Consider the following 18,428-nt stretch of genomic DNA (forward strand, 5'->3'; position numbering starts at 1 on the left):
TTCATTTCATTCTTCTTCTTCTTTTCTTTTCTTTTCTTTTCTTCTTCCTACACGCTCGCTCTCTCTCTATCTCTCTCTCTCTCTCTCTCTCTCTCTCTCTTCATTCTCTCTCCCTCTCTCCTCGATTTCGTGGCGAATTTTCGCCCGATCGAAAATCAGAAGATACCGCTGGACTCCATTCTTCACTGCCGTCATTTCTACCGAAGTGGATTGGTGGTAAGAGCGATGTAGGCGTATCTCCTAGGGTAAGCCAGTTTCCTTTTTTTCTTTAATTTCTTACAAAATATAAGTCCAATCGACGAACGGACACCACCACAAAAATTTAGGGATGATTCTCTACAAGTCTAGAGGGACAGAATTCTCGTAGGGTCGTTGTGGGCAAAACCCCAAATTTGGGGTACGGGGGTTATTAAAGGGCTTATTTTTAATTAATTAGGATTAATTTAGAAATGTTAAAATGTTGAGCATCTAGAGTTGAAGTAAGATTTCTGAAATTTAGGGTCTGGGTGAGGGCCGCGGGTATAATTTTGGGACCAGCAAGAAAAATTTAGAAAATTAAGTGGGGGTGTTAAATAATAGTTTAAATATTAATTTGAGGTATATGAAGCCTAAGGAAGGCTAGATGAGTATTATTTTGGAGAAATAGATTAATTAATCTGGGAAAAATGCAAATTGCAAGAGTTGAGTTTCGAGCACCAAGGGCGTAAAATTTGGGTGTTAACGAGACTCTCAGTAAGTTAGGTAAGAGGAATAAATTATAACAATATTTTTAGAATTACTGTGTGAATTAATATGTGAAATTGAGCATATGGTATTTTGCCTAAAAGTTATTATGATATAAATATTAGATAAATTGTGTGGCATGTGAGTAATATTAAATTGTGAATATTAAATGAAAACTGTGTGGCATGTGGCTTATATTGAAAAATGTGGAATATAACGATGTGTATTTTCTGAGAAAAATATTCAAACAAGAATGATTGATGTGATTAGTGAAAAATAATGAAATGTGATATTTATGCGTGAGTAGAGATTATTTGCATGAAAAATGAGTTTGCACAAATTACTGATATGAGTATCTTGGGAAATGTGGAAACACGTGAAATATGATATATATTATTATGAGATGATGAAATGCGCACAGAAAATGATGAGAATATTTATATTGAATTGAATTGTGATTTACTGAAACAAGATTGATGATATGCCAATACCGCACAATAATTGTGGGTGGGTGGTATTCCTTTCCTACTGATGTCATTGGGGACGTATGCTCAGTATAGAGACTATATGTGTGTGTGAAGTTCCTACTGATGCCGTTGGAGAGGTATGCTCAGTATGGAGACTGTGTGTGTGTGTATGTGTATGTGTGTGTGTGAAGTTCCTACTAATGCCATTGGGGAGGTATGCTCAGTATGGAAATTGTGTTGTGAAGTTCCTACTGATGTCATTGGGGAGGTATGCTTAGTATAGAAATTGTGTTGTGAAGTTCCTACTGGTGCCGTTGGAGAGGTATGCTCAGCATGGAAATTGTGTTATGAAGTTCCTACTGATGTCGTTGGGGAGGTATGCTCAGTATGGAGACTATGTATGTATGTGAAGTCCCTACTGATGTCGTTGGGGAGGTATGCTTAGTATGGAGACTATGTATGTATGTGAAGTCCCTACTGATGTCGTTGGGGAGGTATGCTCAGTATAGAGACTATGTGTGTGCGTGTGAAGTCCCTACTAATGTCGTTGGGGAGGTATGCTCAGTATGGAGACTGTGTGTGTGTGTGTGTGTGTGTGTGTGTGTGTGTGTGTGTGTGTGATTCCTACTGATGTCGTTGGGGAGGTATGCTCAATATGGAGACTATGTGTGTGTGTGTGAAGTCCCTACTAATGCCGTTGGGGAGGTATGCTCAGTATGGAGACTATGTGTGTGTGTGTGTGAAGTTCCTACTGATGTCGTTGGGGAGGTATGCTCAGTATGGAGACTATGTGTGTGTGTGTGAAGTTCTATTGATGCCTTTGGGGAGGTATGCTCAGTTTGGAGACTGTGTGTGTGAGAGAGATTCCTACTGATGCAGTTGGGGAGGTATGCTTAGTATGGAAATCATGAATATGTTGAGAATGGGAATTATATAAATTAATGTATTATGTAAAGTACATAAATGTGAATTTATGTATACATAGATATGTAATGAGTTAAAATGGGAAATGATTATGAAAATTGAAAGAGTGTGTGTTTAATAAAATAAATAATTGAGGCGAAGTGAAACTCTCCGCCTGAGAGCTTACTAAGTAAGGTGAGTGCCTTGATAGGTATCAGATGTGGTCATTCCTGACTGCATAACGTGTTAGGGCAGAGGGAAGCTACCTATATGGGCGGGCAATCTTCCCTATTCTTAGGAACTTCGCAGGTAATTATGTGTGTTGGAAATGAATAAACTTGAGAAATGATTTTAAAGTTTATAAAAGCTTGTGTTGTATATCTATATGATTATGAGAATGTGTATATCAGTATATTTTCTCAGATGAAACGATGGTTTGAAAAGTAAAGTGTTTTATAACTGAACTCATATGGCCACACACTGTAAATAATTTATTCTTTCTTACTGAGATGTGTCTCACCCAAATTATCTAAATTTTTCAGGGAACAGGTATAGACCAAGTGATAGAGCTCTGTGATAGTAAGGAGCTGGAACCCTGATATACAGGGTGAGTTTGGACTAGGGTTGTATTATTTTTGGGTATGAGATAGTATTGTGTATATGTATATATTGATACTCTAGGTATTGTATTCTAACTGATATGTATATACTGTCTTCCGCTGTAGGTTGTATAATAAAATACTTTTTTTTTACCCGATACCCAATGCAGGTCGGGTCGTATGAATGATAGTAGGATTGTTGACATGGCCGATTTGTGGGTGTTATAGATGACGTATGATTATTTATTTATTATTGAAAAAAATGTACGAAAATCAGGGCATCACAGCTTTTTTTTTTTTGGGAATCACTCTACTAATCTTTTATAATCCTTTTTGGGTTATTACAATCAACATATAATAGCAAATATATATGACATTTATCACATGATTTATAATAGACAACCATCATAATTGCTTCTACAGAAATCATTTTGAATCATGTAAGAATCAAATCTTTTATACCATTGTCTAGGTGATTTTTTCAGCCCATATAAAGATTTCTTTAATAAACATACATGATTTTTATTCATTTTTGTATCAAAGCCCTCGGGAGGTTGCATATAAACTGTTTCTTCTAAAGGACCATGCAAGAAAGCAGTTTTAACATCAAATTGTTCCAAATGCAAGTGATGTATAGTAACAAAAAATAATAGAATTCTAATTGAACTATGCCACACAACAGGGGAAAATATTTCATTATAATCTACCCCTTCCCTTTGTGTAAATCCCTGAGCCACTAACCTAACTTTATACCTACGTGGTTCAACTCTAGGGATTGCCTCTCTTCTCTTAAAGATCCACTTGGATCCTATAAGTTTCTATTTTTCCGGTTTAGGTACCATCACCCATGTCTTATTCTTGTTTAGAGACTCCATGTCTTCTTGCATTACAAGAATCCATTTTTCAGCCTCTTTACAATCCATGGCCTCTCTAAAAGTCATAGGCTCCACCTCAATTTCTGTTTCAGCAACAAAAAGAGCAAAAGTTGTCATATCAGCTTCCCCATACCTTTGAGGAGGTCTTATGACCCTCCTCTCCCTATCCCGTGTTAGAAGGTAGGTTTTACTAAGTTCGGAGGTTTCTGTTTCTAAGTTTTGCTCCTCAAAATCTGCAGCATTTGTTTCTAAATAATTATGAGAAGTGGAGAGTTGCTCCACCTCAAGCTGCAGGTCACTAGTATCAGGGTGCCTAACAATTTAATCTGAATTTTCTAGTTTTCCCCCCATTGCAGTTTCATTAAAAACTACATCTCTGCTAATAATACATTTTTGTTTTCCAAGTTCTATAACCCAGAGCTTATAGCCTTTAACCCCCTCTAGGTATCCCACAAAAATGCATTTAATAGCTCTAGGCTCTAATTTATTAGTTCTAATGTAGGCATAGGCTATGCACCCAAAAACTTTTAAACATTGATAATTAGAAGGCTTACCCGACCAGATTTCCTGAGGGGTTTTAAAGTTTAGAACTGAGGAAGGACACCTATTAATAAAGTATTCAGCAGTGGTCAGAGCCTATTAATAAGGTATGCCTATTAATAAGGTATACGACAGGAGAAGGGTTCAGCTGTGGGGTTTCTATCTTCCAGCGTAGGTTCACGCACGGGTAGGTGTGAAGGTAAACACAGATCTAAGGGTTTGGGAGGGTTTTCTTTCCGATAAGTCAGGGAGGAAGATAGGAAGAAGCCTAGGGTCTTCGCAGGTACGAAGAGGGATCTTCTTAGGTCATTCTTAAGCTGATTATTGAAAATTTCACTTGTGAATTTGTCTCACATTGAAAAATTAGAGTGGATGATGAATGCTTATAATCATGGTTGGGTCCAAGACCCAATAGGCTTAAGCTTTTGGGTCAAGTTGGCGTTCACCTATGTGTATCAAACCCACCCATGGGCTCCTCCGATCTCAACATTAAGGATCACATTCAAACTACTTTTTCCTCTTTCTTGTGTTAAGGAAGGTAAGTGTCTTTTACCCATATAAATATTTCAAAAGACTCGGATATGAGTCCGACTAAGGTATTGTCTTGAATTGTCTTATTATATTTTGACCTCCTTTGAAATTTTGCAAAAAGACGAGGACCTCCTCGGAGGTTCAAAAAATTTCATTGACCTTTCTTGAGATTTCAAAAATGTTATTAGTCTCCTCTGAGATTTACGAAAAAGACACAAATCTCCCCTTGGAAGACTTGTCTTATTTCAAAATAAAAAGAGAGTATTGACAAACGTTAAGGAAGATCCCTAAAAATTTTAAACCATAACATAGGTCTTGGAATTTTTTAAATCTCTTGGGTCAATGTCTTTTTTGTCAAACCTCGAGAAATGTTTGTTTCTTTTACCCTTGTTTTTATTTTGTACAAAAATCCTTTACCCTATGTTTGGTAAAGATCTTAGATTTCTTTTACCCTTGCTTTTATTTTGCACAAAAATCTTTTACCCTATGTTTGGTAGAGGTCTTAGATTTAGATTTATGTGGATTTGAATAAAATGTAATACAAAATTATACTAAAATTTGTCCAAATATACCCAAATCCAAATTCAAGACTCGAAATCCATACTGTCAAACACAACTTTAGTATATACATATATAAGATATACTTACGTATCAAAATTTAATTTGACTATTCAAAACCTTTCGTCCTAATTCACCTCTTTATATTCATTTAATTGAAAAATATTTTAAAAACATATATATATATATATATATACATATCATAAAAGCATGCATTCATGCATGAAAGCTTATCACAATTTCAATGTCAATTCAACTGTCCCTACTCACCACGCTGCACATTTAATTCCCACTTGGGGCTTCTGGAGTCATATCCGTGACAAAGGAGGCCTGTGACTTGGGATTCGTCAAGCCATATCAGTGACAAGGGCAGCCTATGGACCACAGCCAAACACGCGCCTTCATCCACTGTCCCCTCCCACATAAATGAAAGCTTCCGAAGAAAATAAAACCCATTTGGAGATTGAATTATACACTCTTCTATTCATTAATCACACATTAATTAATTAATGAAAAAAATTAATGCATTAAATAATGCAAGGCATTACTTGGGAGAAGGATAGTCATATAGTTTGGGGACAGGTGAGGTCAGTATTGGTTGAAATTATTTGAATTAGATGAGCTGCAATAAGCATGCCTACCTACCCAAGAAAAAATTAAATATTTTTTTTTTCCTTGGACTTCCGCAAATGGGATTTACCTAACTTTCCTAATACAAAATATTTTTAAGCAATTTAAATTGACTTAGAAAAGCATATATTATTTTCTATTTTCGGTGTTTAGGAATCCCAAAACGTTCTATAGTATTGCAAATTTTTAAAATATATATGTGGGATCGTTAATTGGTTGTTGGGTGATTCGATCATTAAACCGCACGTGCAATTATATATAACAAAAGAAATAATTTGCGTAAATGTTTTCCCAAAATGTGATTTTACACCTAATATGTTATTTAAATACATTTTACTATAATTTTACGAATGGTAATTGGAGAAAATACTAGATAACTTCTCGTATTAGAACACCAAGTTGAACGTATTAATTAACTACGGATACAATGAAAAATTATTAGATACATTGGGTATATATAATAGTAAAGGGGTGGCAAAACGAGTCGAAATTCAACGGGTGACTCGTGATCCGTCCGTTTAAATCAGGTTCGAATTTAGTAGAAGGTGACCCGTTTATAAATAGGTCAACCCAAACCCGGTCCATTTAATAAACGGGTTAGGCAAGTTTGAGTTGGATACCCACCGAGTGATCCGATTAATTTGCTATATATATATATATAATATTAATTAAAGAGATGTACTATTTTTTACATTTTATATTTTTTTGTTAAGATATTAATAAATAAAATAAAAGAGTGCTGTTTTTTTTTTAAAAAAATCACTTTATATGAAATATTTTTAAAAATTAAAATTAAATAAATTATATTTTTAAATGGATCCTTAACGGGTATCAGTTTGTGACCCGTTTATTTAACACGGATTTGAGTTTATATGTCAGCCACCCGTTAGTAAACGGATCAACCCACACTCAACCCCGTTTAACCCCTACCTGTTTACGATCCGCCCAAACCTGACTCGATAACCCATTTTGCCACCCCTTTATAGTTGAACCCTTTCCTTCTTTATAGTCAATCATTAGCAAGTACCTTTTAATTCTTCTACAATAATTCAACTATGAACTAAAGTGTATACCAATAAAATTATTGCATTTACATTGTGAAAAAACACATTTAAAAGATTATATAATATTTATTTATATGCAAAAATGCATGGACAAAAAATCATTAAAAAGAAAAAAAAAAAAAGGAAACATATCTATTCTGTATCGTGAATGTATCTTGATTTTTCAATATAATTCATGAATGACGTAACCTTGGAAAACTTAAAGAAGAAACGAATCACACCCTAATATTTCAACATAGAAATAAATCGTCTCAACTCCTAAATACTTAAAATGTATAAAAATTATGGTAAAGGAAAAAAAAAATGAATGAGCAAAATAAATATATTTTATGATTCAATCGTATTACAGGGATAGTACAATTAATTGTAAGTCGTTGTAGTTGGTATGAAGGATAGAGTACAAGATTTGTTTTTTAACACTTTTAGCGACAAACGAGAGCACACTCGTCATAAAAAATGGTCTCCTTTTTATAATTTTCAAATCAAATAATTTTTTTTTTAAATCAATAACATTTAAGCATTTGAAAAGATTACAGATGCATTCAATATTCTATTTGAATATTTAATTAATATTCAAAAATAAGACCTAAATATCAAATAAATGTCTCATTAAAATATAAATTAAAGAGTGAAATGAAATCTACTTTAACCATATACTTCTAATTAGTACCATCTCATACTCTTCTCACTCATCTCAAAATTTGAACTTGAGACAAAGTTTCAACCTTTAATCATTAAGAAGCATCTAAGAAGCACATAGGGGTGGTAAAATGGGTTATCGGGTCGGGTCTAGACTCGTAAATGGGTAGGGGTTAAATAAATTCAAGTTGACTTGTTTACTAATAGATGACTAAAATATAAATTCAAATCCACTCGTTTAATAAACGGGTAACTATTAAGAACCCGTTTAAAAATATAATTTTTTTTTTTTAATTTTTTAAAATAATTCATATAAAGTGATTTTTTTTTATTAAAAAAAAAAACAGTTCTTTTATTTTATTTATTAATATCTTAACAAAAAAAACATAAAATATAGAAAATAATACATCTCTTTAATTAATATTTTTTTAATGTAATATATATATATATATATATATATATATATATATATATGTAAAGGAAAATCAAGTACTCTTGATCCCTCAAATTCTGAAAAATTTACTTTTCGTTCAAAAATTCTATCTTGATAATAATGTCTATTTCGAGTTTCATGACAAATATTTTCGTGTGAAGGATTACTCGGCGAACGTCTTTCATCAAGGCCAAGTTGGTAATGGTTTATACCATTTTTCCAACACCAATTTTGCAATTCAAGCTTTCTCATACTCCGATTGGGCAGCTGATCGAGATGATCGTCAATCAATAGGTGCATACTGCATTTTTATGGACAACAACCTTATTTCTTGGCAATGCAAGCAACAATCATAGTTGCCCGGAAGCTGAATATAAGTCACTTGCAAATACAACTTCGAAACTATAATGGTTGCAATCGGTTTTACATGAAATTGGCCTTAAGATTCCTAAACCACCTATGTTATGATGTGATAATATTGGCTCCACATACTTGACTGCTAATCCTATGTTTCATGCTCGTACAAAGCACAATGAGATTGATTTTCATTATGTACGTGACCAAGTTCAAAGAAAGCAGCTTAATGTTCGGTTTATCTCCCGTAGAGATCAACTTGCTGATTCATTGACTAAGCCAGTGTCCCCTCACAAATTTCAAATCGGCTTGGCCAATATGAATGTTCAAATACTACCCCTCAGATTGAGGGGGGCGTGTAGAGGAAAATGTGGAGCTGAAAAACAAACCAAGAAAACAAACCAATAGTTGTCAACTGGAGGAAAATCAAGAGGAGATCAACAAATCAGTACCTGTCAACTAGAGGAAATTTTAGGAGGAGATCAAACTGTCAATTGGAGGAAAATGAAGAGGCAACAAGCCAGTAGCTGTCTACTGGAGGAAAATCAGGAGGACATAAAGCTGTCAATTGGAGGAAAATCATGAGGAGATCAAGGAAGACAAAGAGGCCACCTTTTGCAAAAGGGTCACCTTTTGCTAAACCCGAACCCGATTTAAATCGTCAGGTTACGGATCACCCACCAGGTTTCGACCCGTCTTATCATCCTTAGAAACACAAAACACATGCATTGAAAAGACCCCAACACAAATTAGCTATGAACCCGATCAATGCCCAAATTTTGCAAATAAATAATTTTCTTTTGATATTAAACTGACGCGTGCACGCGCGCATATATATATATATATATATATATATATATATATATATATATATACATTGAATGTGAAATCTAATTTTTAACATGAGTGGTATTTTGGGAGTATGATTTTATCTGCTTAAGTGAAAGTTGCCCTACATCTTCATATAAAATATATTGTTCTCGATTTGAGTGAAGATTATTGAACAGAGGAGAGTGAAGGAAAGAGATTAGACATTTTACTTATACTTATTGCTGAATGGTAAAATGGATAACTTAATCTGATTGCGAGAGTGTAGAAAAATTGCCGAGCATCATAAATTGTTATCGACAAATGATGATGATATATTTCACAAATGCAACCATTAATCAAAAGCAGGTGAAGGTAAGTTTGACTCAATAAATTAATATAAACTTTTCATCGTCTTCTCCGCGCTCTCTTCTATCTCTTTCATTCTCGTTGCATATAAATATCAGCTGTCCTAATTCATCCCTACAAATATATATACAAGCACACACACACATACATGCTCTGTGCTTTCACTAATATGCTTCTTCTGATTATCGAAGATTTTCACTTGTGATTAATTAGGAGCAGAGGCAGGTATAGTAAGCTCTTAGCCGGCCGGCGATAGCTTTTCTCGCCATGAAGAGCTCCGAAGGTAAAGTTTACAAGCCTGCCATGGACGTCGACGTCGGCCCCGACAGCAATGAATCCTATCTCCGAGCCGACGTCAAAGGTTCCAATCCATCTTCCCTCCCTTCATTATCCAACTTTTTCTTTGAATTCATTTCTTCTTTGCTCATTTAATGATCATCTCTTCATACAAATATATAGAAGCAGTAGAGAATTTATATTTCGTTTAATTTTAAATTTTTCTTTGAGAATTTTTTTTTCGTTTGACAAGAAGATTTTATTCATCATAAGAAAATTTCGCCTGTGATATGCATTATTACATGATTTGTTGGAATTAATTGAGTGTGAAATCGTTAATTGGTTCTAACAAAAGATGCGATTTCACATAAATGGTCAAATTTTCTTATCGTGAATAGACAAACTATTTTTCGATTACCAGACGATTCAAAAAATAAAACAATAATAATCATCCAAAGAATGTCTTTGCCATTTTTCAATCCTCACACAAGTAATTTATTCTTGGAATTAACATAATAATTACGTGCGGTACTAATAATTAAATTTTATCTTTATTATAATAGCTTTTATTTGTATTCTTCTATATTTCTAAGCATATTTATTAGTTGCCATTTGATTCGAGGACAAAACCGAACGTGTATTAAGTAAGGTTATATTTTTTTTTTAAAAAAAATTAGACATTAACCAAATTGTTAAATTTCAAATTTTATTTTTCTTCTTTGCTAAGATGTTATTTATATGGGTCAATTAATGAGTTATTAATTGGGCCATGCTTTGTGAATTTTTTAATATACATGATCTTCCAACAATTCAATATTGGCACATGGTCAATTAATGAGTTATTAATTGGGCCTTCCTTTGTGAATTTTTTATTATACACGATCTTCCAACAATTCAATATTGGCACATTACCATAGCAATGCAAAAATAAAATTTAAAAAAAAAATCCAATCAAACAATAAAAATAAAGGAAAAAAAAAACCTCCCCAAAAAAAAAATTCAAGAGCTGACTATTTAGGTGAAAAATATTTTCTCCCCAACCAAACAGGATTTCTTACTACGTTGTGTTACTTGTATAATGGTAATCTTCATAATCGCTATGACTTTAAAATTTAATCACTCTGAACAAGAAAACAATAATAATGTATTGGGAGATATGTTCTCATCACAACAAAAAAAAAACATTTTTCCCAAAAAAAAAAAAAAATCATTTTTCTTTATATTTTATTTTTCTATTAAATACTATCAAAAATAAAAACTATAATTCACTTTATTTCAACTATAAAAAAATCACTTTATAATATTAGCAATAAGAATTCATAGATTTTTTGTGACTTAACCTCCTTGTCACAAGCATATGTATTTTACAAATTATCACAAATCCAAGTTATTAACTTGCATAAGTTAAGATATGTCCTTCAATATCATGGAACATCTTTTGTCCTTATTGTTTCAAACATACGATTCATGCGGAAATAAAGAAATAGATCGAGCGAGTGCTTGTGTGTCATCCTGTCAAATAACTAGAAAAAATTACATTATACATTATACATTATATTACAATTCTATTCTAATTAAAATATTAAATTAATCAAAACAAATCCTATTTCTTAATCCTAATTCATTTTAGATCCGTCCGAAATAGGATTTTCGGGATAAGGAATAAGCAACCTATGGATAAATCCAAACGACCCTTTCTTAAATCCAAGCGATCTTTTCATAGGTTTATCTTAATATAACTAAAAATCAAAAAAAATAAATATTAATGATGTGTAAAATCAAAATTTTATTCATAAATTTAGTACTTTTATAATTTTCTTTTTCTTTTTTCTTATAACTAAACATAAAAACATGAATTTCTTGATATTTTCCTTTCATTTCCTTTCTTTCGCTAAAAGTTTATAAGTTCCACACGGAACTTTTACCATTTCATCATTGATTGGAATGCATACAAATCGATTACGTTCAGGACACCTATCACAATACAAGTCTAATAAAAAATAATTAGAGCAGTTTAGATCCAGATTTTGCTTAAAGAAAGAAAAAAAAAATAAGAAAATTTATTTTTCACCATATTTTCTCTCCATATTAAATACCATTTAAAAAAAAAAAAAGATATTCTAGTATGATTAAAAATTAAGAAAAACCAAATCTTAAGGAGTGTAAATTTAAACTTTTGTCCATTAATTTGTTATATTTTTTTAGTGAAATCATTCTATTCTCATTTCCTTTTCCCAATATTTTCCAAGTTCCGCCATTAAGATTGATAGATGATTACAAGGTTGATGAAAAAACAAAGTGTTTGATTCAAAGGGTTTGCCTTTTTGTCATCTTGAAAAAAAAAAAAAAAAAAAAAAACCACAAGTTGAAGAATGAACAAGGGAGGCTTTCTAGTTAACCCCCGGGCGCTGGCTCGGGTGGCAAGGGCGACCCAGCTGAGCCTGTGACCCAGGTTAGCTACTCGGGATCAATTCCTGCTGCCTTGAGCAAATCCCGATTTACCTCCCTGCAGGGTCTTGGGGTGGGTTATGTGGGGCATGGGGATTAGTCCCGGCTGTGATGCATCTTAGGGTAACCTGGTAGATGCCGGTTGGGGACACCCGGACGTTATCCAAAATAAAAAAAAATAAAAAAATAAAAAAATAAAGGGAGGCTTTCTAGTTATCATGTACACTTGTGGTGATGGAAAGAGTGAACGTGAACAGGGGAGGGGCGGTCCTTTATGGCTTCCTTTAGTGGGTAAGGGTCATGGTCAAGGCAGCTCACCCCATTCAACCATTCCACCTGGTCGATGCCTTCATGAGCAGGTTGCGTGTACATACTGGTGTTGGCGGTGGGCGCATGTGGTCGCAGCCACTCTGTTTCACCTCCTACAAATTCTCTAGGGTTTCACATATTAGGGCTAGAACTTAAAATTTTTATATTAAAAGTCAAAAATTTTAAAACCTATGAAGAAATATAAAATCCGAGACGCATAACTTTATAAACGGTCTCTAGACTTTGGAATGCAATCTACTTTTAAAGTATTCTACAAATTATTTCAGTATTATCCAATGTGTAATGATCGTTTACTGTAAATCCTAAAATGATTTGTTAGCTATTTCAGTCGACCTTTATGGTTGTAAGTAAGAAAATTCATCAAAAGCTTTGCAATTCTTGATTCTACTTAACAAAACCCTAATTTCTGACACTCGCGATCAGTTAATATGAAGTGGTAAATGTGTGTGAGTCGGACACAAGACCGGGATGATCAATTATGGTGTCAAGATCGTATTTTGTTAAATTTCAGAAGATGATTTTTACACATCGGATGACATTGAAAAAATATTCAGGCATTAACAGTACAGTTCAAAACACTGAAATAAGCCTAAATAAGAGATGAATTATCTATTGTTGTATAGTACAAATTCTAGACCACACAAGCGTTCAATAGACCCAAATAAATAAATAAATAATACTGAGCTTCCATGGTAAAGTTCGAGTCCTCTTATAATGACAAAATCCTTCGGTATGCCCGATGTTTTATACCAGGCTCATCATTGTCATTTATTTGGATGGTCCCGTGCGTTTATATAAGTGCAACCCACAAAAATGAACGACAGTAATGTGACCAACTCATGTGCACCCAGCACACTGAAAATTTCTGTGGGCAGGAATTAGGATGAGCCTCCTACCAAAAGATCATTCCTCAACCTCAATAAACTGTAAACATTGTTCTTGCATATTTCAATTCATAAGTGGCTGAACTTTATCATGAAATTTTAATGATTGATGAGTCTAAATTCAGATTTATACTATCTCATGAGTTTAATTTAGCCTAATTGAACTATTGTTATTTTATAGTTTTCAGTACGTTATGAATTGTATACTATATATTCCATATATATTTAAATTATACATATTTGACATTCATTCAATATTACTTCATAATTAATTGAGCCCAATGAGCACTAGTTTCTCATCAATTAAGATGAGAGTTGAGTTTCAAGCTTAAAAGGTCATTTATGCTAATATAGAGTTTACATTTGCCAAACAGCTCCTCGAATGGCTGGACTTCTAATTAAAATTTTTGCTTGGTGTTTGGAATTACGGATTTTTGGAAAGATACTGGTGTACATATTGAAAAGAAATAATTTGATTCACCAGGTATGCACTTGTTTTATTACTACTATTATTGCTGCTAGCTATTGGTCACTCTGAAGTAATTGTTCCATCAATTTGAGAAGCTAATTGCTGTATAATCCCAGATAGAGATGTCAAAAAGCTAAAAGACTTACCTGTAGTACTGGTAGCCGAACTATGTTCTTATACTCCTCAATTCTTTATCTGTAAACCCTTTCATCCAAGCCTCTGTTCTGATAAATCATTTTTTAACCTTTCTAACCTCATCAGTCCAACCTGAAAAGAAAAAACAATAACAAAACAGAACGAATTACATAAAAACAAAAACAATACAACAAAATTTAAACCCCTCTGACTAATCTATTATGCACATAAATTCTCTCATTGGAACTATTCTTTCTACTTCTCCTTTTTGTTTCAAAATGACAGCTAGCTTTTTAGTTAGTCTTGCGTATTGAAGGCTCTATTTCATCAGTTATTATAGAATGGGAAACATTCATAGAATTTAAGACATGAATGCCAGTACCAGGCAAATCAACACTTCGATCCCAAATAGTGAGTGAAGAATTCAGAATATTTCTTCTCAGTTCTTCCTTATTTTTATTTTTCCACAAGGAAATATAAAATATAATGTATAGAAATCAAATGGAATGTGGAGTTTCATATCAGAAGGGCAAGGAACATGGCACATAGAGAGAATAGCTCAAATAAGATACAATATTCTAGCATGGAATTCTCTCATATCTGATTGGCATCTAGAACAGGGCCGAGACCTTAATAATTATGAACATTTTATTTTACATTTACAACCTCCCATCCATTGATTAAATGAAATAGAAGAAAACAATTCTTGCATTGAAACTAGTTATTCAGTTTCCATGTCAATATTCTAACCTTCTGGAGTGATCAACATGCCGTGTTTCCACTCTTGTTTGAGTTGAGCATCAATCCACAATCTTGGCAGCATTAGATGTGATTAACCACCATGCAATCAAGGGCCTTCACTGGTTGAAAAGGACGGGTTAATGGCATAAGGCCAACTCTCTTCAAGACTGTTACTATCACTGAAGTAATGGCGATGTATCAAGAGGTGACACTTGAAAGCACACTGTTGAATGAGGGAGACACCATGCAAGGCACTTGCCAAATCTGATCAACAAGCTCGCGAACCAAACTCAGACCTTGCAAGTAAATAATAACAAAATTAGTCATGGTGGAAAGAAGAATACAAGCAAAACAAGAATCACAAATTGAACCATGGATTTGTAATATAAATCATGGATACAAATTTAAACAACACAATGCACAAATCAGAGCACAAAATGACTCATTGCCTTAAATCAAAGTTGAATTACAATGCATAGAAGCACAAATTAATATATTTGGTGGTACACGTGGTACCATTGACACTACAATTACCAATGTATGTGCATGGCTACAATGGCCACAAGGCAAGCAACCAGGGGTATCAAGAACCCTAGACAAGCTTGACTCGTAAAGTCTCCCCCACTAAGCGGTCAACCTCCAAAATTACTTCTGAACAAGATAATCTTTGTTGTCATCTGCAAATGCCGTCAAGTTCGATGCTTACTCTCAACAAGTATTTTCATAGCCAAGTCCTTTCCATTTCACAACCTCATGCTTCTTCATACAATCCACAAGGAAACTTCCCAAATTTGGTCGTGATAGTTTGTTGCTTGGAAATATCACAGGATGGGTTTGTTTGGTCAGCATGATAGGCTTCAAGTACCTCATATGGAAGGCGGGGTGGATCTTCATCCATGAGGGGTAATCAATCTTGTAGGCACATTTCCCAATCTTCTTAAAAAGGGTTACCAGCCCCTCGTACTTGATCCAAGTCTCTCATACCACCCCCACATAAACTTGCATGGTGCAAGTAGAAGCTTAACAAGAACTTTGTCCCTGCATTGGATTCTATTAGCCCTCACTTCTCCAGTCTCCGCCCCCTTTCTCATTTTCCCTTGTCTAGGTAGGCATAGACGATGTCAACATTCCTCTTCTCATCCTTAGCAAATTTGAAAGCGCTCCTTCACTGTTTGAGGTTATCGTGGTTTTTGGCAAATGATGATCTTACAGACACTTTTGCCAGTAGAGCTACTCTTCTAAGGGAGACAATGTAGTGCTACGTCAAGGAGTTACCCCCAACTGCACTGGTCAGCATTGGCAAAGTGCTGCAACTACTCCTCAAACATGCAATGCAGGGCTCTGTCTAACCATCAATCACCACGTGACAAGTGATAACCCAAAGACAGATCAAGTCATGAGCTGAGAAGGTTAAAGAGTTCAATCGACAATGTGTAGTGAATTGAAAATCTTGTTCACTTAAAAAAAAAACTCTGGCACTCCATGATATTTTACAATGTGCTTAAATAAAACTTGGTCATCTCCTTCACAAGACATACTTGGGTGGAGGCACAAAGGTTGCTGTTAGATTACCACTTCACCTAAAATAATAAAAGCTTAAGTTGTTTGGTTGTGGGCTGTTGATTTTAGAGAAGAAAATAGTTCACTTATTTTTTAATGATAAATGTACAGCCTGTATATAATAGAAAGAAGAAAATTTCCTTTCACTACATTCAGTAATAAGATACTAATTACCACAAAATCGAGAAACTAGCCAAATATAGGAAACTACAAAATAGGAAACAAACTAATAGAGATATCAGGAATTTTCCAAAATCTCTTTATTCCTAAATTAACGTAGTCAACTAATAATAAAATTAGAATTGCTGCAATGGTATCCCTGAAAATCAGGGATCAGGTATTTCCACACTCCCCCTCAAGCTAAGCCTAGATGTTAATCAAGCCAAGCTTGGTACTCAAATCTTCAAAATTCTTCCTTGGTAGAGCTTTAGTGAGGATATCTGCTATTTGCTGACTTGTTGGCGTGTATAGCAGACTAACTGTCCCATTTTCTATCTTCTCCTTTATGAAGTGGCTATCTATCTCCATATGTTTTGTCCTCTCATGATGCATCGAATTCTTTGCAATGTGAATAGCTGACTGATTGTCACAAAATACCTTCATTGGTTCAAAAGTGATAATTCCTAGTTCCCTCATTAGTCTTTCCAGCCATATTCCCTCACAAATTCCAAGTGCCATAGCTCTGAACTCTGCTTCTGCACTGCAAGAAACTACTAATTGTTTCTTACTTCGCCATTTTACTAGGTTTCCCCACACATATGTACAATAACCAGATGTTGACCTTCGGTTAGTAATTGATCTGGCCCAGTCAGCATCAGCAAACACTTCAATATCTTTCCTTGTGTTTTTCCTAAAGTACAAACCTTTACCTAGTGTCATTTTAAGGTACCTCAGTATCCGGTTGATAGCTTCCATATATTCTTCAGTTGGATCATTCATGAATTGAATGGCTACACTAACCAAGAACCCAATATCAGGTCTAGTGTGCGAGAGATAAATCAACTTCCCAACAAGTCTTTGATATTTGTCTTTGTCCACTGGAACACTGTCCTTATTAGCTCCAAGCTTAGTACCAAGCATTCCTATCTCTTTAAGAAGATCTAGTACATACTTCCATTGTGACACCAAAATTCCCTTTCTTGACTAGACTACTTCCATTCCAAGGAAGTATTTAGGCTCCCAAGATCCTTGGTTTTGAATTCTTTGGCAAGTAAGGTTTTGAGCTTGATAAGTTCGTCTTCATAATCACCTGTTAAGATGATGTCATCTACATACACAATGAGAATCGCCAATTTTGCTTTGATCGAGTGTTTGATAAATAAAGTGTGATCTGCTTGACATTGAGAATACCCATACTTCTTCACTGTTTTGTTGAATCTGTCAAACCAAGCTCTCGGGGATTACTTCAACCCATAAAGGGATTTCTTGAGCTTACATACGTTATTCATAGTTGCCTGCGTTTCAAAGCCAGGAGGTTTCTTAAGCTTATTCATAGTTGCCTGTGCTTCAAAGCCAGGAGGAATGTAATGACTCGAAAATTCTGCTGTATTTTTTTTTTCATATAAAATAAGTCTGCTCTAATACCAAACTATACTGTCCCGATCCCGGAGTGGGATAACGGGTAAACCTGACCATAAACCAGTCCATGAACTAAACAACAAAAACATATATATAAAATCTCAGATGCAGTACCAGAGTTCTATAACCATCCATCAACATATAAGTATCTTCTCATACACATATTTACAATCCATAGCGTACAAAACATCACTATATAAATATCATAACTCAGAGACACTTACTTCCAACAATATTATCTAGAACCTGCCCCGAAGCACCCTAACCTAGATTCCTCGTATTTCCTAAAATGTTTAAATTCTTGGGGTGAGACACCTCTCAGTAAGAAGGAATAGATTATTATCAGTGCGTGGCAATATGAGTTTTAATGTATCATAAGTATATCCTGTAAATAATTAATTGTAACTGATAAACCATGTAATACTGTACTCACACATATATATTTGAAAATACTTACTTTCTTTTCAAAACATGCTCAAACTTAATAAATTTCTCTGTTTACATAAATCTACATA

At 34.2% G+C, this 18,428-nt stretch overlaps 2 protein-coding genes across 3 annotated transcripts in view; one reads left to right on the top strand and one right to left on the bottom strand.

Moving 5' to 3' along the window:
• The first annotated feature begins 9,608 nt into the window (after nt 1–9,608).
• LOC131160635 (fatty acid amide hydrolase-like) overlaps nt 9,609–18,428 on the top strand; it is a 31,009-nt gene continuing 22,189 nt past the window's right edge. The window contains exons 1-2 of the mRNA XM_058116484.1: nt 9,609–9,853; nt 13,805–13,914. Coding sequence (XP_057972467.1) covers nt 9,760–9,853; nt 13,805–13,914 — 204 coding nt within the window. The 5' untranslated portion in view covers nt 9,609–9,759. The remainder of the gene's footprint in view (nt 9,854–13,804; nt 13,915–18,428) is intronic.
• The window catches only part of LOC131160636 (psbP domain-containing protein 2, chloroplastic), a 71,184-nt gene continuing 65,826 nt past the window's right edge, over nt 13,071–18,428 (bottom strand). The window contains exons 5-7 of one of the 2 annotated variants that reach the window (XM_058116486.1): nt 14,785–15,071; nt 14,046–14,166; nt 13,071–13,438 (exon numbers count right to left, since the gene is read on the bottom strand). The gene's annotated coding sequence lies outside the window, so the exon portion shown is untranslated. Of the gene's footprint in view, nt 13,439–13,889; nt 14,167–14,784; nt 15,072–18,428 lie in introns of those variants that run through there. The other variant, XM_058116485.1, reaches the window with a different exon arrangement.

Source organism: Malania oleifera, chromosome 7 (genome assembly GCF_029873635.1).
Source record: "Malania oleifera isolate guangnan ecotype guangnan chromosome 7, ASM2987363v1, whole genome shotgun sequence".
Taxonomy (NCBI): Eukaryota; Viridiplantae; Streptophyta; class Magnoliopsida; order Santalales; family Ximeniaceae; genus Malania; species Malania oleifera.